Source organism: Fukomys damarensis, unplaced genomic scaffold (assembly GCF_012274545.1).
Source record: "Fukomys damarensis isolate Sample0158 unplaced genomic scaffold, DMR_v1.0_HiC HiC_scaffold_36, whole genome shotgun sequence".
Classification (NCBI taxonomy): domain Eukaryota; kingdom Metazoa; phylum Chordata; class Mammalia; order Rodentia; family Bathyergidae; genus Fukomys; species Fukomys damarensis.
The window spans coordinates 45,587,950-45,610,228 of NW_022900948.1; the positions used below are offsets into that span (position 1 = coordinate 45,587,950).

At 62.2% G+C, this 22,279-nt stretch overlaps 1 protein-coding gene and 1 pseudogene across 8 annotated transcripts in view; both read right to left on the bottom strand.

Moving 5' to 3' along the window:
- Window positions 1-6: 6 nt before the first annotated feature.
- The window catches only part of Rapgef1 (Rap guanine nucleotide exchange factor 1), an 81,474-nt gene continuing 59,201 nt past the window's right edge, over window positions 7-22,279 (bottom strand). For 3 of the 8 annotated variants that reach the window (XM_033759271.1, XM_033759269.1, XM_033759272.1), the window contains 15 exons: window positions 20,037-20,192; window positions 11,618-11,875; window positions 9,542-9,630; window positions 7,204-7,315; window positions 6,116-6,191; window positions 5,263-5,347; window positions 4,143-4,235; window positions 3,477-3,662; window positions 2,928-3,012; window positions 2,752-2,846; window positions 1,686-1,764; window positions 1,499-1,600; window positions 1,220-1,317; window positions 698-826; window positions 7-578 (listed from right to left, as the gene is read on the bottom strand). In XM_033759271.1, the coding sequence (XP_033615162.1) occupies window positions 428-578; window positions 698-826; window positions 1,220-1,317; window positions 1,499-1,600; window positions 1,686-1,764; window positions 2,752-2,846; window positions 2,928-3,012; window positions 3,477-3,662; window positions 4,143-4,235; window positions 5,263-5,347; window positions 6,116-6,191; window positions 7,204-7,315; window positions 9,542-9,630; window positions 11,618-11,875; window positions 20,037-20,192 (1,794 nt within the window). In that variant the 3' untranslated portion in view covers window positions 7-427. The remainder of the gene's footprint in view (window positions 579-697; window positions 827-1,219; window positions 1,318-1,498; window positions 1,601-1,685; window positions 1,765-2,751; window positions 2,847-2,927; window positions 3,013-3,476; window positions 3,663-4,142; window positions 4,236-5,262; window positions 5,348-6,115; window positions 6,192-7,203; window positions 7,316-9,541; window positions 9,631-11,617; window positions 11,876-20,036; window positions 20,193-22,279) is intronic. The other 5 variants (XM_033759270.1, XM_033759273.1, XM_033759275.1 and 2 more) reach the window with 3 other exon arrangements.
- LOC104864467 lies at window positions 7,327-8,806 on the bottom strand (annotated as a pseudogene).

A 22,279-nucleotide genomic window follows, 5' to 3' on the forward strand; every position in this document is an offset into this window, starting at 1 on the left:
GGGGTGGCCGTCCGGGGGCTGTGCTGGCCCAGTTCCGCGGTGACTCTGGTGGCCAAGTCCTCCCGCCACCTCCTCGTCCCTGCCCCCAGAGCGGAGGACACGGGTGGCAGGGGCAGGCTCTGCGTGGTGCAGCCAGCGATGGAGCCCGGGGTGTGCACAGCGCGACAGGCGCAGCCAGCCCCAGGGCCACCTGTCAGGACTCCGGCGAAACGTGCACCCACCCTAGGGCGGAGGAGCAGGTGCCCCCGCCAGCCCTGCCACCAAGCCACCTCCACCGAGAGCGGGAGGGGCGGGCAGGACGTGGAGGTGAAAGCGGAAAACTGAGCCAGGCCCGGTTCACCAGTCATCCTGGGCCCCTGCGCTCCGCTCCCTGTGCCCTGGGTTCTCTCCGGGCCTCTCGCGCGGTCAGGTCCGGCGTGAGCCGCTCCTAGGTCTTCTCCTCCCGGTCTGTCTTCCTCCGGGTCACGTTCCGGGGCTTGATTTTCAGAGAGAGCTCCCACAGGGCCTCCTCGGCCAGGTGGTCGCTGAAGTCGTTGAAGAAGCTGATGATGTCGTCGTCCCTGCGGATGTCATAGTGCCTGCGGCGGGGCGGCCACACCCTCAGAGGCTGCCTCACGACAGGGTACTTGGCCACAGCGCCACAGCACGGCCGCCCTCCGTCCTGGGCCCGCCCCACCCGCGGCGTCCCGGCACTCACGCCTGCTGGAAGCACCGCATGCTGTCCAGGATGTTGAACTGCTGCCAGCGCTTGGAGAAGTTCACCTTGCCGTCCACATAGTCAGGGTTGCCGAGGTGGACGAAGGTCAGGTCCTGCAGGATCAGACCCCTGGGAGGATGACGGAGAAGCCAGTTACCGCCGCAGAGGTCGGAGGGCAGAGGCTGCAGCCCACACCAGGGCCCAAGTGCCCAGAACGGCCCAGGACACTGGATCCCGCCATGTGGACTCCGTGAGCCCTGCAGGCGCCCAGGTGCCAGTGCAGGCCCCGAGGCTCTCTGGGAGCAGAGCTTTAGGAGGGAGCCCTGCTCTGCTGGCACCGTGACCTGGAAAGAACCGCCGAGTCCTGAGACCGAGGCCAGCCAGGAGGTGGGCAGCACCCGGCACCGAAGGAAGAAGCGGGTCCGCGGCACACTCTGTGGCCAGCACTTCTGGGCCCCAGGGCTCCCGGGCTCCTGCCCCTACAGTAACTGTGCAGCCCAGCTTCGAGGGGCCCTCACTCACAGGTACGGGATGCACGGGGGCTCCACCTCCGAGAGGGCGGCCCGATAGGCGCGGAAGGAGGACGAGCTGTCGATGAGCGTGCAGTACTCAGCCAGGCCCTGAGCGGGAGGAGGGCAGGTGTCAGGGAGCCCGGGTCCCCAGCCTTTCCGCACCTGCTTGTCCTGCAGAAACCCGCCAAAGGCCTTGGGAACCAGGTGCAGGATGTGAGGCCCGAAACCACCCGCCAGGCCGGGATGGAGCCGGCACCCAGGGAGCGCATGGTGGCCGCTCTGCGCCCACCTCTGAGGTCTGCTTCTGCCACTCCAGCCTGCGGATGGGCGCGGAGTCCAGCGCTGAGAGGATGGCCAGGTAGGAGTTGAAGTTGTTCAGCTTCCGCAGGTGCTGTGGGGCAGAGACCGTGAGGACGGCACAGGGCCGGCCCATCTTTTCTCAACGGCCTGGGCGCCCTGGGGTTCAGCACTGTTACCTTCATGATCTTGATGAACTTTAAGAGCAGCCTCTCCCTGTCCTGTGCCTTCTCCTGCAGCATGATGATGGAGCGGACCCTGCAGGAGTGACAGTGCTGAGCTGTCGCCTGCGGGACCCGGTGTGCCCGGCAGGGGTGGGATGGGCACGAGTCCTGGGCACCCAGCCGACCTGCACGCCCCCGCCAAAGACTGGTCTCTGCTCGAGGGGCCCAGGGGCCCGCGGCAGAGGCGAGCCGCCCGCGAGTATCACCAGGAGGGGTCCTTCCCAGCCCTGGGACTGGGTGGGGACCAGCAGCCACTACGCAGCCACTGCACCGGGTCTCTCAGAGCCCAGAAGTGGCCTGGGCCAAAAATGCAGCCAGAACAAAGGCCAACCTGGTCAGTGCCTTAGCCTCCCGCGGCTCATGGGGCCCCAGCAGGGTCACTCAGGAGGCACCACACTCTGCCCCGAGCCTCCGCCCATGACAGGCGCCTGCCCCAGGGACCCCAAGTCTCCGGCACTCAGTGGAGGACGGTGCACCTGGAGGCTACACCAGGGCACTCAGGCAGCTTCCATCTTTCCCAGGATTCAGCACCCGAGCTGATGCCAGCTCAGGTGCTGAGCACGGACACCGAGGGGCTGTGCCCAGGGAAGAGAGGCGGGCATGGATGCTCTCTGCCTCTAACAGGTGGGCCCGGGGCCTCAGAAACACTGCAGTCCCTGGGGCAGGTCATGAGAGCGGGGCCTACTGCAGTGGGGCATGGCTGCCCGGCTCTGTCCCCACAAAGAGGCCTGGGCCAGGAATGCACTGCTGGGTCAGTCAAGGCCACAGAGAAGGACTCACAGAACCGCTCTACCCCGGCCGGATTCCTGTTGGGCATCAGGGTGAGGCCCAGGCGTGAGGGTGGGACGTCACTGGCAGGCAGAGGGCGGGCGCTAGGAATTGACCCAGGGAGCCTCTAGTGCCCCCGCGGCCCGTTCTCCTGTGACCATGCTCTGCCCGTGCGCCGCTGTGGGCTCAGTGCCCCGGGCCCACTGAGGCCTTGGTGCTGCCATGCAGGACAGCAGAGCCCGCGCAGCCTCACCAGTAGGACATGTTGTTGAAGTGCTCCGTGAACTGGGTGAGGTTGGGGCTCTTCTCCTCGTTCTGCTCTTTTGCCCAGAGCAGAACCTCGGGAATCTGTGGGGGAGACAGGCCAGACAGCACTGTGGCGCCGGCTCTCTGGGAGCGGCAGGAGCCAGAGCTGCCCGGCCTCCCTACCTCTATCTTATAGAAGAGCTCAGCGTCCAGCAGCGTCAGCTGCTCGGCTATCTCGTGGCTGTGGAAGTCATGCAGGGTCCCGGGCCTGGAGGACAGAGCAGACAAGCGTGGTCAGGGCCAGGTGCAGGGCAGGTACGGCTGCAGGCTCTGGGGTGGGGAGCTCCACACTGCTCCTCAGGCCCCTAGGCACAGGGCTCTCCTGGGACAAGTGCCTGCCTCACTCAGCCCTGCAGGCTTCCTCCTGAGCTCACGGACACCTCAGAAGCCCCTGAGCCCCCGAACCTCCTCCGGGCAGCTGGGAGGGCAGAGGTGGCGGTCAGCTGAAGGCCAGCACTTACTGAGCAGCAGGTGGTCACCCGGCCCGCCTGCAGCTGGGGCTAACACCACCCTTGCGGGGAGAGGGTCAGGTAGGGATGGTCAGGATGGCACAGGAGGCAGCACCGGCCCCTGGAGCGTCCCCACAGCCCAGGCTGACCATGGCCCGGGACTGCTCCTCCAGCCCCACTCAATAAATGTCGCCTCCCCACAGGGCGTCCCGGGACTCCTCACCTGGCCGCGACGCCCCTGGCTGCCAGGGGCTGGTCGGAGTTGGCACACCTGAGCAGCTTCTTCTGGTCCACCTTGTCCAGGATATTCTTCCGCAGCACGCGGGCCAGGCTGAGCTCCCCGCTGCACACCAGGCGGAAGACCAGCTCCATGAGCAGCTTCAGGATGTCCTCTGTCAGCTCCACCAGGCTGATGGCCAGGGCACAGTGTGAAGGGGCGGGCACGGGGCCAACCGAGGGGCCGAGCTGGAAGCCCCGGGCAGCTGCTCCATCCATGCAACCCTGTCACTCACCCAGCTTGCACTGTGGGTCACACGGGCCACACAGGCCTGGGCTATGGGTGCAGGCGTGCCGTGGGGAGCTGCTGGCCTCACTCAGGGCCCTCAGGTGGGTGCCCGAGGCCGTCTCCCGTGCAGCAGCCCAGCGCTGGCATCTCGCTTCCCCTACTGCACACGGGAGGGAGGTGTGGCCCTAACACCTGCCACCATGCTCTAGGGGACAAACCACTCTGGGGCCTTGATGCGGACAGGAGCTGTCTGGTGGGCAGGGTGTCTGGAGTCTGCACTGGGGCCGCCCCAGGACAGGCGAGGGTCACAGGGTCACATATCCCACAGGGAAGCCCGCCCAGGCCAAGGCCAGAGCCGTCCCGGCCCCCAGACGGGGCACTCACCAGAGCTCATCCACCACCCGCACCAGCACGAAGAACGTGTTCTTGCTGACTCGCTTCTTGAACGTGTCGGCGAAGGGCGAGAACTTCTCGTATGTGCAGCATGGGTTAAGGAAACGGTGCACACAGAGGGGGACATGAGCAGGGGACTGCGCTGCGCTTGCCGAGTGCCTGTCACGGGCCGGGAGCCTCATGGGTGGAGCAGCAGTGCCCCAAGCCAGGGGCCACCGGCCCACGGGCTGCTCTGACGGCTACCATGATGCCCACCTGCAGGACTGCACTCCATGGGGCCAGGCTTCCTGCCACGCCCGGCCCTGTGCCCAGGGGCTGCGATGCTGAGCCTCAGGAGGATGGGGTGGTCCCCAGGTCCCAGGTGGGCACATGCTGGGCACTCCCCTCCACCTTTCCAGAGTGTCCATCCTGGCACTGTCCTTGGTGTCCTCCTACCTGAGGCAGGGATCCGGAGCTTCGCATCCCACCCAGACCCTCCTAATGCTGACCCGCCTGCTCCCCGGTAACCTGGGTGCAGTCAGGCCCAGGAGGGTGTGGATGCAAGTGGAGTGCTCACAGGCGCCCCCTCTCGGGAGGGCGGGGCTGAGCCCCACAGCAGGGAACCAATCACAGCCCAGCATGCTCCGTGGTGACATAAGAGTCCAGCACTGAGCCAGCTGCGCTCAGGCAAGTGCCCTCCGCAGGTGCTGGTGGGACTCTGGACTCCAGACAAGGAGCGTCCACACTCGCAGGGCACACAGAGGGCAGGCAGAACAGGGGGCCCAGAACCCCTGCCCGAGGGGCAGAGGCCGCCCAGCAGATGGCAACCGCAGGCTGTGAGGCTGGCAAGTAGCCCAAATGGGCAGTGGCGCCAGGGGCTCTCCAGACAGTGGAAGGGGCTGTGTCTGAGGGGAAGCACCAGAGAGAACGTGCACCCTCCTGAACCCCTGGTCCTCCCCGCAGCCTCTGTGGGGGTCACCGGTCCCCAGGCTGAGGCCGTGGGCCATGCCATGGGCACTGCGGATGAAGAACAGCTGCCCACTGCCCAGTGGCACAGGTAGATGCCGGCCAGTTGGCTGCTGAGTGTTCCCGCAACCCCAGGCGCAGCAGCAGCAACAGCGGTGGAGGATATCGGTACTGCAGCTTCTTGATGAGCTCCTCGGGGCTGATGAAGGTCCGGTAGGTGGTCAGGAAGGCCTCGCAGTACAGCACCAGGTCTGCGGGGGCAGGGGGTGCTCAGCGAGGCAGGGTTGATGCAAAACTGTTCTAAACTGGTCAGGGGGAGACTGAAGCCGACTCAGAGCAGCTCTTCAGGCGGCAGGGCCCGCTCCTCCGGGACTGGGACCCATAGAGCGCCCAGGACAGAGAGCTTGGGCAGCAAGGTCTGTCGTGGGCAGCCCACTCCTGCAGCCAGGGGCTGGGCTTAAGCAGACACCCTTTCCTTTGGAGGGGCTGCTGGCGCCGGGTGCCACCTTTCCAGCCTATGCGGCCCCTCCGTTTGCTCTGTAACACGCCAGCCAACAATCTCTCTGATGTTGAAGAGGTCAGGGCAATCTGTCATTGAACTTGCAGTCCTCCTGCCTCAGCCTCCCAGAGGACAGGAGTGTGTTGCTGTGCCAGCTAACAGGCCCTCCTCCTCTTCCGTCTAGAACATGACTTGGAAGCAGGATGTCTTAGGGGCATGGCGGCCCCTGCTCCCCTGCCCTCCCCTCCCAAGTGGTCAGGACCCGGAGAGGCGAGCCTGGCGGACCTGCGCTCACACGTTCCCAGAGCTGCCTCGAGCTCGTCGATCCATCTGGCCTTTCAGGAACACTAGATGGGCTACCTGGATTTTACACCCTGTTCACACAGTGCTGCCTGGGGAGTGCGCCCTCACCCCGGGACCTCCCCGAGGGCTCTGGGGCACCGCCACACTGCCCGGGACGCCTGCGGTGGGCCCTGCGAGGTCGGGGTGATGCAAGGGCCGCCTGGCGGGGCTGCCGTACCTCTCCTGTCCGTCTCAGTAGCATGCACCAGCAGGATGTCGCCCGACCCTCCACGCACATCTGGCCCGTCATCACCCTGCGGAGAGAGAGGGCAGCCAGACAGGGTGTAAGCAGGGCCCAGGTGACAAAGGCACTGCTGCGGGGACCACAGGCCCTGCTCTCCCCTACCAAGGAGCCAGGCTGCACTGCCTCTGTAGCCTGCCGACGGCTCCACGCCCAGCTGACAGACACTGTGGGCCCTGAGGTCTCCAAGTCCTCAGGTGACCATTGGGACATGCAGGGTCAAGAGTACCGGCGTCACCCTGTACCTCCACCCGCTCAGTCCCTGGTCCCCAGAAGCCGGGAGGCGAGGTCACCCTCAGTGACACGGGTCACGGGGTCTCCTGTGCAGCCCATCACAGGGCGCCAAGCATCATGGACAGACGCTGCACCTGCCACTGCTCAGGGGACCGTTGCGGGACCAGGTCTCGCCTCCACGTGGTAACAGGTGCTAGCCACCTGACTGAGAGCCAGAAAGAGTGGCAAGAAGGCCGAGATGGCGGCCAGGCCATCCCAAGGGGGCACAGCTGATGCCCGCTATGCGCTCCAGGCTCCTGTGGAGATGGGTGGCCGGGCCGTGAGTCGATTCCCCTCTGTGGAGAGGCACAGCTGTCCAGGTTCCCTCTCCTGCCGGCCCTGCCTGCCCACATCCTTGGCCACTCCCTGCCTGGCCCAGGAATGTGCCAAGGGCAGCCACTGCCTTCTCCCCACCAGAAGATGACGGGTGGGTGTGCGACCCAGCAAACAGGGCCGGCTTCCCAGGACGTGACGCCCGTGCCTCTGGGCTGAGGTGGGCTCTTGTGGCTTCCCCTGGAGAAGGGCCAGAGTCTGCTCTCACATTAGGCGGAGCCCAGAGGCCGCCGGGCTCAGGCCTGCACATCCCCTGGGCAGAGCCCACCAGAGGCCAAGAGGCACGGACTGACATCCACCCCACGCAGCATCGCCAGGAGCTTCGCCCGTCTGGGCCCGTGGTGCAGCCTCAGACTTCGGACTCTGCACACTTCCTTCTCGAAGCCACAGGGTACTCAGCCTCGTCCCTCCTGACCCACCTCTTGTTTGAGTGTCAGCCTGGCCATTATTTCACTGTGGTCGATGAGGGACAGCTCATCCACTTCCTCCTCTGACTGAGCTGACTCCAGAGCGTCTGGCGACTTCGGGACCCTGGAGGGAGTAGTAGTCGGTGTGGTAAGTGTCACTTGGGCGCGGGCCCCCAGACACTAGAGGCAGAGGCGGTGCTGGCCGCCCAGGGGTGTGAGGGGCACGAGAACTACTCCAGACAGCGGTCCCCATAGCCACTGTGATGAGAAGCCAGCGGAGTAGGTGCACTGGGGCCCCTTCCTGCCTCCCTCTAGGTCTCCTCTGGGAACGTAAGGGATGAAGCTGGGGATGAGAACGGTCCCATGGAGCTATTTCTGGGTGGAGGCCACAGCCACGCTCCGGCAAGGGCACCGTGGGCACCGTCAGTATTTAAGGAGGTGGACAGCAGGAAGGCCCGCACTGCTCTGTGCTACCCCCAGGTCTGTCCAAGCCTCTGCTGGAACGCTGGTCAGCAGCATGAGAGAGCTGTGACCAAGTGGACGAGGACAAAGAGGGACAAACCTCCCTTCACGTGGCCGCACGGGGTGGCTGGGCCTCGACCCGAAAGGGGAGGAGAGTGTGGGGCACAGGGGGGCAGCAATGCGAGGAGTCCCCACCACGGGCTGGGGCTGACGAGGTTACAGGACGAGAGGGCTGTGACACAGAAGTGCGTCCTGGCTGATGGCGATCACACAAAGTGAAGATCTACGACGCTTCTGAGCGAGTGCGGAAGTGGATGTGATTCGCCCATCACATGACATCAGGGTTGCCTAACTCCCTTGCAGCAATCAGGGTGTTGTAAGCAGGCTTTTTTTTTTTTGTTCACTGAGGCATTTTATTTGTATGGTTTACATCCCTAGAAAAAGAACCCCAGGATTTCCCCTCTGGGTTTTCCTCTTGCTTCTTCCTGATCCACGAGGCCAGCTGAGGTTGTCAGTGCAGTGAAGCCAAACTGACCGGATGGAAGCAAATTATTCGCTCAGGTCTTTCAGCTGCACATCACACCCGGGCTGGTCACTCCTCACTCGTCTAACCTGCCTGTGAGGTTCACAATTTCTCCAGCCCTGAGATCATCAGTGATTTCAAATTCGCCAGTGTAAGCATGCTTCGTCATCAGAGTTACAGACTGCACGACGACTTCTGAGCATGGCCTAACAAGGACCTGGCCCTTGCCTCTCTTTCAGCACTACTGATGCTCTTGAGGGTGTCAGCCGGGACGTTCACGTGCACAATGATGGTGGCAGGGAAAGAGGACCAGGCTTATGTGTTTTTAAGTCAGGGTCTCGCTATCGAGTCCAGGCCAGCCTTGAATTTGCCATGCAGCCCAGGCTGACCTTGAATTTGCGATCCTCCTGCCTCGGCCTCTCTGCACTAAGGGTACAGGCATCTGCCACCACGCCCAGGTTAGGAACGGCAAGCTGGCTTCGGGGGACTAGCTTCTGGGGTCACAACGTCTGTACCTGATATTCAAGGTAGCTCAGCAACACAACATACGCACATACAGAAACGTGCACAGCAGCAAACTGGAGGGTGGGGCCAGGGGCCAGGACGCTTCAGCTTGGAAGAGGGCACCATGGGTGTAAGAGGAAACGGTGGGCGCCGGGTTAGGGCCTCTGCTGGGTGTAACCTTTCCATTTTACTTTCTTATACTGGTGATGGGCTTTGTGCCTGCCCAGCAAGTATTCTAGCCCTCAGCTACATTCCCAGTCTCATTTTTATTTTATTTTAATTAATTAATTTATTTGGTACTGCAGATTGAAATTGGGTCCTTGCGCCAGCAAGGCAGGCAGTGGAACCACTGGGCTAAATCCCCAGCCCCTAATTTTTATTTTTTATTTAATTAAATTAATTAATTTTTTTGTACTAGGGTTTGAACTCGGGTTCTTGTGCTTTGAGGCAGGTGGCGGAACCACTGAGCTAAATCCCCGGCCCCCTAATTTTTATTTTTAAGAAATTTTTATTTAACTTCTTTAAAAATTTTGAGACAGGATCTCATGAGATTGTGCAGGCTGGCCTGGAATGTGCAGCCTTTCTAAGCCGCCTAAGCAGTGGGATCACAGGCACGCGATGATGATCGTGTTGGTGATGGCGTTGGTTTCCAGCCTGAGCACATACTGTTTTTTTTTTTTTTTTGGTACCAGGGATGGAACTCAGGTCCTTGTGCTTGCAAGGCAGGCGGCTGCACTGCTGAACTAAATCCCCAGCCCAAGCATGCACTGTTTTGAGTCGGAGGAGGACAGACCCTTGCACAAACACAGGCCTCCCGACTGCACGTGCAGCTTAGGGGACTGCCCCCCCGTCACTTCCTACCTCTCGCCGCCATCTCTGCTGTCCTTGCCAGGTGTGCCGCTGCTCACCGTGGGGTCCCTGGGGTGCCCATCTTTCCCAGCTGGCGACTCCTGTGGAGAGAAGGAATGGTTGAGCTTTGGCCAGGGGGCCCAGGCCAGGGCCAGTCTGTCTTCCGGGCATCCTGCCTGCGGGTGGCTTGGATGCAGGTTCCTAAGGCGCGAAGTGAGCTGGAGCAGTCAGTGATGAATGCAGGAAAGCACAGGAAACACAAGGCCCCTCAGGCTGGCGCCATCTTTGCCAAGAGCTTCTGCCATGAAGCCACCTGAACGTCACCTCCTGTCCCTCGATGAGCTACGGCCCAGCTTGGGAGATCCCTGCTCCAGACCACATGCCCCTGAAAGGCCGAGCCTGGCTCTGCTCCCAGGTCATAACTGCAATGCCGTCGTCCCTAACCCTGGGTCCTACTGGGCTGTGCCACACAGCCAGTGACAGTGGCCAAAGGGGCCGCTGCTCCAACGCAGGGCTGTGAGCCTCCCTGTAGGCCTGCTCAGTGACAACTAGGCCTTGTGATGTTCCCAGGGCGGTGGGCAGGGACAGTGCTGGGGAGGGCGGAACGAGGTAAGAAAATCACTGCTCCATGGCCCCTGCCAAAGGCAGAGCGGAAGGGCCAAGCTGGATGAAGCTGGTGGCGGGGTCCGCAGAGGGGCCAGGTGGGGCGGGGCCACCTCTCCCGCAGCACAACTCCTCAGGTTCCTGTGACTTGCCGGGTGTGCACATGGGTGCCTTGGGCCTGCGGCAGGAGTACCCCAGAGGGATGGGCGTGCTCCCCAGGCGGGGCGACCACTGGGAGGACTCTGGTCCTCCCTTCAGGAGCTCACTGGCCGCCTGGGGACAGGAACCTCTGAGGGTTCCGAACTCACTCACGGTTCACAAAGCTGACTGAGCAACAGGACCTCTGTGCCTCGACTGTCATGAGGGGCTCGCTCTCAGGAGTGAGGAGTGCGGAACCAACCCGCCGGGCTGGCGCCTTGGGGGTGCTCAGCCTGGAGAAGCCAGACGGCGCTAGCCACGGGCCAGGGCTACGCCGGCTGCTCCTGGAGGCTGCGAAGCACCACAGCCTTGGAAGCAGGTGTGGGTGACCCTGCCTGCAAGCCACGCCAGCTCCCCGGAGCCTGGGGAGCTCTGCCTGCCACAGCCAAGAGGGACCACTGTGCCAGGCCACCACCGAGGTTATTTCTCCTCGAGGTGAAACCAGCTCCACACTGCTCTGGCCAGAGGAAGACAGCGGCATATTCACCCTCACCAGCTTCCTCGCTGGCCTTCTGCTTTGGGAGACAGGGCGAGGGGGAAGACACTGGGCCAGGCCTCTGGCCAACCCAACTCACAGATCAGGATGCGCCCTCCCAAGAAAGCAAGCACAGAGGCTAAGAGCACTGCTGTCCCACATGATGCCTCCCCAGGGCCAGAGACAAAGCTACCCTGGCTACCTCTGGTCTCTTCCTCGTGGGGACCCAAGCTTCCAGCTCGGTCTCCTCCGAGGGTGTGCAGGCCCATCCTGGAGCCTGTCCAGGAAAGGTGGGCCTGGTCAAGGGACTCACAGGGTCCCTGATAAGGCGGGAAGAAATGACACTCAGACAGACTGATCGGCTGGGAGCGGCCCCTCTGTCCCTCCGCCGTCCCCTCCAACCTGTCCTCTGGGGCTGCTCCTCTGGCTGGGAGCAGCACACAGGGCCAGGGGCCACTGCACAGGACAGAAAGCCAGCCTGTCTCTGGGCTCCAGGCCACCGCCTTCTAGCTGTCACTGCCACACTTCCGAAGGGCCTGTCCCTTCTCTTCAGCCACACAGAAAGCTGGGAGCGGTACGTGCTGTCTCGTCCTCACAACTTGCTCTGAACCGCCACTCGTCCTGTGCAAAACCAGATCCTAGTGTGGTAGGTCTGCTGTATGAAAAGCTCTGTCCTGGAAGCAGACAGCCGCCCTGGCACCCTGGGACCCTCCGCAGCTGTCGATCCCGCCATCACAGCCGCGGCTGCCGGCAAAGGGAAGCCAAGGCACGGCAGCTTCGCAGAACCATGCAGCCGCGTGCCGGGTGCTCACCGAGTCCGTGAAAGAGCTTCCGGGAGGAAGGCGGACAGGGCTCCCGCGGAAGCTGCTCTCCTGGGAAGATGAGAGAGGCCCGTCCACGGTGCTGGGAGGCGGGCTGGCCACGGCGGGGCCCGCCAAGTCCGAGCGTGGAGACGGGTGGACAGGTGGGAAATTTGGAGAGGAGGAGGAGGTAGGCGGAAGGAAAGGCTGGGCGGAAGCCTGGTGGTGGGGCACGAAGTCCTGGGAGTAGGACCTAAACACGGACGTGTACTAGAGTCCAGGTGGGACACACAAACGAGCGTACAGGAAGGAGAAAACAGACAGACAAGAGAGAAAGTCAGCAGGTTAATGCAGGCTGTGTGCTGAGGGGCTGCTCTAACCAGCTCATACCACGCGAACCCTGTCCTCAAGCTCCCAGAGGAGAGGCCTGGCGGCTGGGACTGAATGCAGGACCTGGGCATGCGCCCTGATGCCTGCGTGGGGACCACATGCTCCTCTGCAGCCGCGGCCTGGCCCCTCCTGAGCCTCCAGGATGCACTCACTGTGGCAGGCGCCTCACACACTCGGACTCTTCTGGGGGAAGGGCTTCGGTTTATCCCCTAAGACAAATACTGCAACTTTTTATTTAGTGGAACCTGTCTTAAACCTTTCCGGAGACGAAGGCCCTAAGCCCCCCACATGGCTCAAGAGCTAGCTGTGCCATCAAGATGCTAAGAACTGCTATGGGTTAATTTTCCTTCTAACCCAATCTTTTCTGGTTTGCTTTTAAACAAATACAGTGATCCTACAACAATTCCGATGTCACCCAGAGCCACCAGGCAACACCCCCAAATTCTTGCGGGACAGCCAAGTCTGTCCTCTGACTGAGCAGAGCATACAGCAGCCCGCAGTTTCTCAGACCAAGGGACAGAAGCCGTGGAAAGGACCAGGCCTCGAGGCCTCGCTGACTCACACAAACACACCCATCCCTCCCAAGTGTCCTTTTGTGGCCATGGCGCAGGACTCCCAGGTCCCACGGGAAGGAGAGGAAGGAGCACTGGAGTTTACACTCACGAGGCCGAGGCTCTGCCAAGCTGTCCTTTAGCCTGGACCCCAGGGACGAGCCACCCCTCGGCTCACCCTCCCGGCGGCACCGATCAGTGCCTGAGAGCTGAGCGGCTGCTGCTTTCCGTCAGACCCATGGTGTCGGCTGGTTCCTGCCACTCTTTTAACACTTCCATTTCGCCACTGTCCTCACCAGCACAAGGCCAGCCCTACGCTCACTTGCACCTGTCCCTCTGGAAGAGTCGCACACAGAGGCCCCACTTGGGACCCAAGCTGGCAGCTTGTGCCCTGCGCCCCTCACCCCCCTGACCCTTTGCGGGTGGCCAAGGGCAGTGTTGCAGGCCAGGGCACTCTCGGGGCCTTGCTGGGTGGCAGCAGGGAGAAGGGCTGGGCCTTCCAGGCTTCCCCTTCACCCCCAAGGTGAGGGAGGCTGTTTTGGGGAGGGGGTGGGACTGCTCAGGCAGGAGCCAGGGTCCGGGTCCGTGGGCAGCTCCCTGTTCTCACTCCGTCTCCCCGGCCTACACATCTGCCCGCTTGCTGCCACCTAGTGTGAGGCTTGGCTTCAGAGCCAGTGCTTACGGGCAGGCAGGCAGGCTGAGCAACAAGCAAGCCTGACTCACACAGGGCTTCTGCACCATCACGAGGGCGCAGGAAGTGGCCTCCTGACCAACTCCGGAGGGCTTTGGCTGGGCCAGCTTGGGGACATCCACATGCAGAGCCCATGGGAGGGTTGAGTACTGCTCCCTCGATACCTCTGCCCGCGTGGCCCGGGAAGTGACTTCAGTGCTCTCGTCAGAGATGAAAGTGAGGGCACCTGTGGCCACTCGTGAGCGTGTGTGGCAGGTGTCCTAAGTGCCCTGCCCTCACCAGCTGTCCCTTCTGCTTGCTGGGACACCTGTGCAGGGCCCTTAAATCACAGGGCAGAGGCATCCTGTAAGGGCTTGGCACATATCTGGGGGATGAACAACACTAGACACTGGTCCTGTTATTAATCAAAGTGCCCGGTCCACTGCCCGGCCTGCAGCAGCGCCTCAGCTGGAGTGTGGGCCGCCTTCCCGGGGCGAGGAGGGAGGAGCAGGGTCCAGCTGGCACCTTGCGACAAACGGGCCTGCCCTCCTCCCCTGAGCGCTGGTATTCCAGCTATGCAGCCTGCTGGGACCTCAGCCAAGCTCCCCAGAACCGTGCCCCCCAGGGGCAGGGACTCTCCCGGAAGGCTGCCCGCCAAAAGCGTGTGCTGGCCCCCCCAGAGGGAGCTGCAGGGCTCAAGGTCACAAGCAGCTGCGGTTTCTAGCGACTCCTTGGAGATCAGGCTTTGCCCCAGCAGGAGGAGGGCAGGGCCGGCTGCTCTGGGCCACACCGCCCCAGCCGGACATCTATTTCAGGGTCTGGGGGGTGCTGGCATTGCTCCTGATGGACTGCTGCACTCCATGAGCCAGGAATTCGTATTTATAGCCACAGCGAGGCTGTGTGGGCCAAGGATGCGGGAACATGAAGGACTCCTGCTCAGAGCTGCGGACGGCGGCAGGTGATTCAAGTAACCGAGCAGAGAGGAGCAGACGGTGACTGTCATGTGTGCCTCCTGCTGGGCCGAGGGCTCTGCTGAGCTGTGTGCTCCTTATGATAAGGCACGGCTGGTGTCCTCAGCTCTGCAGCAGTGGCCCCGGATGGCTGAGAGCTCCTCAGCCAGGCCTGCAGAAGGCGGCAGGCGGGGCTTTGAGGGCAAGCCAGGGCTGTGGGCAGCGGCCCCTCCAGAGGGTGGGGGTCAGGAGAAGTTCTTTTGAAAATGCACACCCAGGGGAACCAGAAGTTAAAGGACGTTAAAGGACGGTGGACATCTAGCCAGGCGTGGTGGTGTCTGCTTGTAACCCCAGCACGTGGGAGGCTGAAGCAGGAGGATCCCCAAGTTTGAGGCCAGCCTGGGGTCCAGAGTGAGACCCTGTCTGTGGCAGGGGCGTGCAGAGGGTGGCAGAGGCCCATGGGTGACACTCTGGGTTAGCTTGTAGGCAATCCGTTACAGACAAAGCCACCCGAACGTGGCCAGGCACCTGTCTTCAGCGACACCTTGTGTCCACTCTAGTCCTGATGTCCACTTCAGCTCTGAGTCCCTGAGTCACAGCCACTCTGCACCGGACTCCTGACGGCAGGAAGCCCTGGGTGCAGGCACAGGGAGGTCACCGTGTGCGTGGGTGGATGTGCTGAGCAGAAGAGGCTGTGGGGAGCCCTGCGGAGTGGCACGGCCCACATGGTGCTGGCCCTGGCTCGGAGCACACACTGCTCCACCAGGAGGCCCTGCCGGCCTGTCTTCAAGGGAGTGAAGGCATCAGCCACCTAGGAGATGGGACAGTCACTCCCAGGACACCAGCACATGTCCCAGCGGGGCCTCCTCCTGGCTCAGACCCGTCACGCTCTTCTCCCGCCTCCCTTGCCGGGCAGCTGCTCACAAAGCTGGCCTCTGCTCCTGCCCTGGCCCTCTATGGGGGACACTGGGTCAACTCACACTACAGTTTTCGTGAAGACGAGCCAGGTCCCATGGCTGAGCGCGGGCTCAGGCGGGCTGTGCTCCCAGCTAGAGAGGCGTGTTTGCAGGTCACTGTGAGCGCAGTGAGAACGCTGATCTTACCAAGAGAGGCCCAAAACACTCTTTCCTGGTTCAAACAAACCTCCTAGTAGGTGGTTTTTTGTTGTTACCATTTGAAAATTCTAAAAAAACGGACGTAAAAGAATAAAAACTGTTTCGCATGGGAGAATTTTAGGAAGGGACCCCATCTGTCCCCTGCTCTCGGCTGGCCCCTATCACAAACCCTGCCGCCCCTTAGGGTCTGTGGACCCACTGAATGCTGGCCTGAACAGCACCAGCTTTTCCTAGAGTGGCTGAGCACGGGTCAGAAAGGATACAAACAGTCCTGACAACTGCGTGCAGCGGTTTCTGTAAGGTCAGACCAAGGCACAATTGAGACCACCAAGGCAGGCGAAGTTTAAGCAGCATGCAGTGAGCTCACTGCCATCTGGGAGCAGCTGGGCCAAGGGCGAAAAGGCCATCGGCGCTGAGAGAAGGGAGTGTGGCTGATGGTGGGGGCGGCGGGGGGAGGGTGCAAAGTTTAGAATCCCCTGGGTGTCGGGCCTGAGGCTGGCTGACAACAGGGTGGTGGGGAGAGCAGCAGGGTACTTCTGGCTTCCTGTGGATGTGGGGAGCAGTGTGGGTGGGGGTCCGACTCGGAGGCCTGTCAATTTTTACACCCTCTGGGTTTCAGGGGCACAGCACAGGCTCAGCTACTGCCTCTCAGACTACTTGCGCCTGCGGTGACTCGGGGGAGCCCAAGCCCTCTGCGTCCTGTGCCAGCTTCTCTGTGATCAGGTTGCACGGGAGCTCAGTATTTGCTGGTGACTCAGCAGTCCAGAAACAGCGACCTAACTCTGGGTTCTGTGAGGAGGGTCTGGATGTCAGCCTTGGCTTTAGCTTAAGCCTGCAAGCCAGTGGCTCTGGGCATTTGCACACAGCCTTCTCCACCTCTGGAACCAGGGGACACTCCGTCACAGAGTTGCAGGAAAGGCCCTGGCCGAGGGACAGATGGTGAGCACAGAACCCCAGGTGCGTGGAGCAGCAGGTGCTCTTCCTAGGGACTGCTCACCTGCTGCCCGAGCATCGCGGGCGGGCAGTCAAAGCACGGCAGAAGCAGAACGAAGCAAGGAGTCCTCAGGCCTGAGGCCAAAGGCTCTGACCGCAGCCAGACCTGTAGGCCACAGATGACACTGAAGTCCAGGAGCAAGTGGAGGCCTAGGGGACCTGCCCTGTCCCCAGAGTCTGCACATGTGTCCTCGGAGACAGGCTGCACATGGCGGGGCCAGCGCTGCCTACGGGCAGCCCGGGTCTCAGAAAGCAAACACATATTCACTGACCCTGCATCTTCATGAGTCTGCAACGGAGAGAAGTCTGCACACAAACGGCCAGAGCCCCAAGAATCAGAGCGGACCTGTGGGACGTGCGGTGCTCAGAACCCCCACAAGCAGGTAGTCCAGGAGCCAAGGATCCAGTCTGAAGCCTCCACGAGCTACGTGTGCCTCCCCAGGATGGGGACCAAGACAGTGAGACACCTCATTCCCCCGAAGGGGAGCCCTCTGCCAACACTCAGGGACCCTGCAAGGAAACCCGAGGTGACGTAGGGAAGGCAAGCACAGGACAACTTCCTTTCCCACCCAGGGAGCCCTGAGCCTGTCTCCGCTGTCCCCTCAGGCCAACCCTTCTGACCTCCGCACCCCTCTCTTTCCACTTCACCTCCTGTCCCTGTGCTCATGGCTGTGGGACAGCACTGGCTGAATTCTCAGGGACAGGAGCCTGGGGTGGCGTTGGAAGAGTGGGCACGAGCACCCTGGTAGAGCCTCAGGAGCCCAGGGAGGGGACGGCCACGGCCTTCTAGACTTGGTCCAACCTCTAAGTAAAAACTAAGGTTCTCAGTAACACACACTTGACTTTCTCACAGCAGAAATTAAAAAAACAAAACAAAACAAAAACAACACATGACGGCTGTCATGGGAATTTCCATCACAACTGGGTCTTTGTGCAGTTTCGCTCACCCAGAATCACTTCGGAAGCTGAGACAGAGAAGAAAGATGTCAACAGCGATTTCTGTCCCCCAACTGTTTCTAGGTGAGGTACCAGCCACAACTTTCCACTAGCAGGAAGGCGGGCCCCGAAGACCGTCTGTGGGTGTGGGTGGAGGACGGCCGTTTTCCTATCCTGCAGTCTCAGTGGCGGCCTGGCCAAGGCCTGGTGAATGTGGGCTGAACACCCCCCTTCCAGTTCAGCATCACCAGAGCTCAGAACAGAGGTGGCTGGGCCACTACAGGAGTCCGGGGCACAGGAGCCCAGAAAGCTGACGGGGACGTCCAGACTGGAAGAGGGACCCGGTACCAGCACTGGCACGTGTCATATGGCTCCTGGGAGGGAAGGCGAGGCGAGGTCCGCAATGTCCATGCCTTCGTGGTCAGGCTGAGGAATCTACGACCGACCGGCCTCCCAGGCAGTCACTTTTTTGCCATCTTCCTGCCTCTCGGCTGCCCTCATCTTACCCAACGCCTTTTTCTGTCGAGCTGGTTGATGGCCCTGAAGGCAGCGTCAGGCCACAGGCGCACGCCTGGCACTCCAGAAGACCGGGAGCTAAGACCCTGCTGAGTGAGGGCAGCACTGCCCAGCACACAGGCCTGAGCGCTGCCTACTGTCACCCTGCAGGCCTTCCCCCTGCCCTCCTCAGACCCTGCCCCGCAGGCGCTGTGTTCTAGCACCTTCGGGCAGCTGCTCAGAGCCTATGCAGGCCTTCCCCCTGCCCTCCTCAGACCCTGCCCCGCAGGCGCTGTGTTCTAGCACCTTCGGGCAGCTGCTCAGCCTTCGTACCTGGGGCTCCCTCTGCCTGCCTCCTGCCTGCCACACTGACACCCCTCGGGTCCCCCAGGGAGGCACCTGGCAGGCTGAGCTCCCCTCGCCCGGGACCTGGGTGGAGAGAGCCTCACTGCTGCAGTCATCTCACACACTGGCTTTGTTCTTGTTAGTAGTAGGGGTTGGGCCCAGAACCTTTGCACTGAGCTGCACCCAGCTTTTTTTATTTTCTGCTTTCAGGCAGGATCTTGCTAAGGTGCTCAGGCTGGGCTCCAGCTTGGGCCACTCCTGCATCAGCCTCCTGGAGTGCTCGCCTTATAGGTTGGAAGCCACCGCGCACAGCTTGTGTGCAGGCTCACGGCTCTACAAACTCCCTGGCAAGAGGTATCCTGTGGTCAGAATCTTTTGCAACAAGAACCCGAGAGGCATCTTCAGATTGGCCCCGGCAGCCTTCCCAGGGTGCCCCTCAGAATCTCACGCTGGGCTGATGACGCTCGGGGGTCTAGGGTGCTCTGATACCACAGCAATCCAAAAGCTGGGCTGGGCTCACGGGAGAACCTAACCAGGGACCCAAGAAGAGAGTGCTGGCGCTGCAAGTCTGGGGATTCAGCACCTCTGATGCCAGAGGCTCCGAATGCTTACACCACTGACAACACACGGGGCACAGTGCCGCCCTGCAGCTGGTGCTGAGGACGCAAGGTGCCTAAGGCTTTACATCCCAGGGATGAGGCCCGCGGCGCGCTTCTTACCAAACCTAACCAAGTGCCATTGGTTTTTCTCTAATTCTGTGGCAAACAGTGCAGTTCATTCGTGGCCCCTAATGGGACCCACACTCAAGGGGGACGTGGCAGAAGCTCAGGACATCTCACGCTTCTGCTCAAGGTACGGGCGAGAAGCAATCAAGGGCTAGGATTGTCTAAAAGCCACATCACGCCATGCGTGGAAGGCGCTGGCTGGAGGCGCCTGCGCTGGTGGGCGAGGTGGCACTCCGTCTCCCTGGCAAGCCCAGTTGCCAAGTGCTCTGGAGAGAGACTGGACACGCTCAGACGGAAGGGCTGCAGGCAGCGGCGTTTCAGCCCGGACCTGGGACGGGAAGCTCGGCACAGACAGGCATGAGGACAGCAAGCCAGGCCAGGGTGCTCGGCAGGTCTGCCAGGCCTCCCAGGCCACCAGGCGCTCCGTGTGCAGGGTGGGGCAACAGCATGGACAGCGATGCAGGCTGCTCTACTCCCGCGTGGGACACGGCCCAGCACCCTGTCCCTCATTGCTTGGGGCACTCACGGGATCCTCTCCATCGCAAACCACCCACAGGGACATGCAGGCCGGGAAGGGAGACCGCACGGGGCCGAGCTGGCTGTGCTCCTTCCCTGCTGCTCAGGGCCACACGGGAGCACAGCCGGAGGACAGCGCCACTGGCCCTGGCCTGACAGGAATGCGGAGAGCACAGCGCTCCTCCCTCACGCGGGACAGGGATGGGGCTCCTCCCGCTGTGGCCGGGTTGAGCCTGCCCAGCAACACTGTGTCATCTAGGAGCTTAGACCCCAGGGCGCCTGGCACACGTCCTTGTGTTCCCTGGAACCCTGCCCGCTGCCAGAGAACAAGCCCAGGCCAGCCCGACTGAGGTGACAGGCAGGCCGGCCCAACTGCCTCTGAGGAAGTCCCAGAGATACCAGTAGGTGCAGCCCAGACCAGCCAGGCCTGGGCCAGATCAGCACCACCTGTCCTGGCCATGCAAGGACAAGCGGTGCCTGCTGTCCCAAGCCACCAAGCTCGGGTGGCTGACCACACAAGCGGAGCGGCACATTCCTCCTCAAGCTGTCCCGGCCTGGCTTCCTGCTCCAGTTATCAGAAGCTGACCCCCGACCTCTGTACTCCTCCTGGTCCCCCGAGTCCCCAAGAGCACCCCCCCGGTGGCTCCCCGCCCACCATGCGCACAGTCTACAGGGGCAGGGCCAGCAGCACACTCTGGAGAACGGCGCCCGCGTCACCAGGTGGGAATGGCAGGGAGCGACTCACCGAGGGCACCGGCAAGCTGCCGTGCCGGCTGAGAAAGGAGTTAGACATGGACACACTGAGGCCCTGAGTGGCACTGCCGTCGTCGGGGGTGAAGGCCACTTTAGTTTGCTGGAAACAGTAGGAGACAGAGAAGGAAGAAGCAGCATAGGAGGCCTGCTGGGTGGAAGGGCGAGAGAGAAGGCAGGGAGGAGGAGAAAGCAGAGAAGGTCAGCACGCACGGCCAGGCCGGGGCCGCTCCACTGCCTCACCACGGACCTAGGTGAGCCTCCACGCACACTGGCCAGAGGACTATGCAGGCTGGAGCCGCACGGACCTGGGCAGATGCTGGGCACCAAGCTCCATGGTGCGGGACAGGTCTCCGACCTCCCTCGGGCCTGGGATTTGCCAGGGTGGCTCCGGGTGGGCAGCAGCATGACTACGGTAGGCGGTTCTGCCTGCACAAATGACGACTCCTGTGTGCGCACCGGAGAGCGGACACCGGCAAGAGGCTCGGCCTGTGAGCGTGGGCCTGGGGAGCAGGCTCTCGGCCTGTTTACTTCCAGTGGGGTGCCAGGAGCTGCATGAGGCGGCTGTGCCTGCCTGGGGAGAGTTCAGGGCTGTCCGCTGCACCCTGCCCTGCTACTGTCGGCTCCCTGGGAGCCCGGTGCGCTCAGAGCCTGTGGGCACCCACGGGCACACTGGCAGCTCTCAGTGCAAACTGGCTCAGCGCGGGCTCTAGTCAAATGCTTTGGGTTAGGGGCCCAGGCCAGGCCTGTGCTTCCACGGAGAAGAGCCCTCGGGAGCAGCTGAAGGAGCCCGGACTCATGTGCAGAGCCTGTGCACTGGGCAGCGGAAGAGCTGAGACCCGGCCACAGGCCAGGCCCTGGCTCATGAGAAGCAGGCCTGCAATCCAAGGCCTTTAGCTCCAAGGGAGACCAGTCGGGTAGGCCAGAGTCCACGGAAGGCAGCACAGCTCAGGATGCCCTGGAGCAGGCTGAGCGCAGGGTGGCTACCAGGGACAACCAGGGCTATTTGTCCTAGAGTTTGTGGCTGCCTCCCAGAGAGGACAGGGACAAAGAGGCCCAGCTCACTGCACAGGCCCTGCTCTGGTCAGAAAGCTACCGACTGGAGGAATATGAGCTGTCATTCCAGGGCAGCATGGCTGGACCACAAGTTCAATCCTTGGAAGCTGGTAGCAGAGGACAGGGTGGAGGTGCTGACTGGCTGTCCCCAGAGCCCCCTCTGCCTCTGCTCAACCCCACCTCACTCTCTGGTGGGACCCTGACGCAGGTGTTTTGGGGGACAGGGCCGTGCCCACAGCACAGAGAGGCTCTGTCCTCTAGGGCCGCCTGTGACTCCATACAGTTAGACCATTATAGGGACCACGTCCACAGATGGCTGTACACAGACCGTGCCCTGTGCTCTGAGTCCCTCCTTTTTAGGGGTCTATGCTGGGGCCAGAGAAGAAAGGGAAAATGCAAGAGGCCATGAGCAGAGAAAGCAGACTCTTGAAGCACAAGCCCACCCCAGCCACGGACCTCAGGAAGGGGTAGGCTGGGCCAGGGCAGGGCAGAGGCCTGCGGCACCAGGCACGTGAGGCTGGGCAGGGCCACTTACCAGCTGCCGCTGCTTGGGGGGCAGGGCGGGCGGAGGGGCCAGCTCCTGCGCGGGGTCCCCGCTGTTGAAGGAGTCATTGAAGCCGTACACCTCCATGAGCATCTTGTTCTTCCTCTGGTAGACGTGCTCGCTCTGCGGCGTCTGGTAGAACACGGAGGGCTGCGGCTCCGAGTAATCCTCCAGCAGCTGCATGTAGGCTAGCACTGCGGGGACAGGGGTCGCTGGCGTTGGACTCTCCCCTGCTGAGGCACTGAGAGGCAGGACAGGCAGCCATGGGGGTTCTTGGAGCAGAGACAGGCGTGGGTGACAGGTGGCCTGCAGGTATGCCGAGACCCTGGGCACCCCCGGGCCCATCCTTGGTCGGAGACGCTCTGCTCTGGGGGCAGCTGCGGTGTGGGGAGATGTGGGAATTTCTGTGCTTCCCACTCAGTGCTGCTGAGAACTAAAACTTCTCTCAAACATGAAGCTGATTAAAAGAAAGCACAGGGGCCACCTGCTCCCTTCCTGCAAAGTCCTCGGGGTTTCCAGCTGCACTTGGGTGTCAGCTCAGCAGGCCAACCCGTGCTCAGCCCCGAGTCGCACTTGGTGGCTGTGGCCCCTCAGCCGCTGCTGCTCACTCACTCCCATCTCACACACGAGGCCCTGAT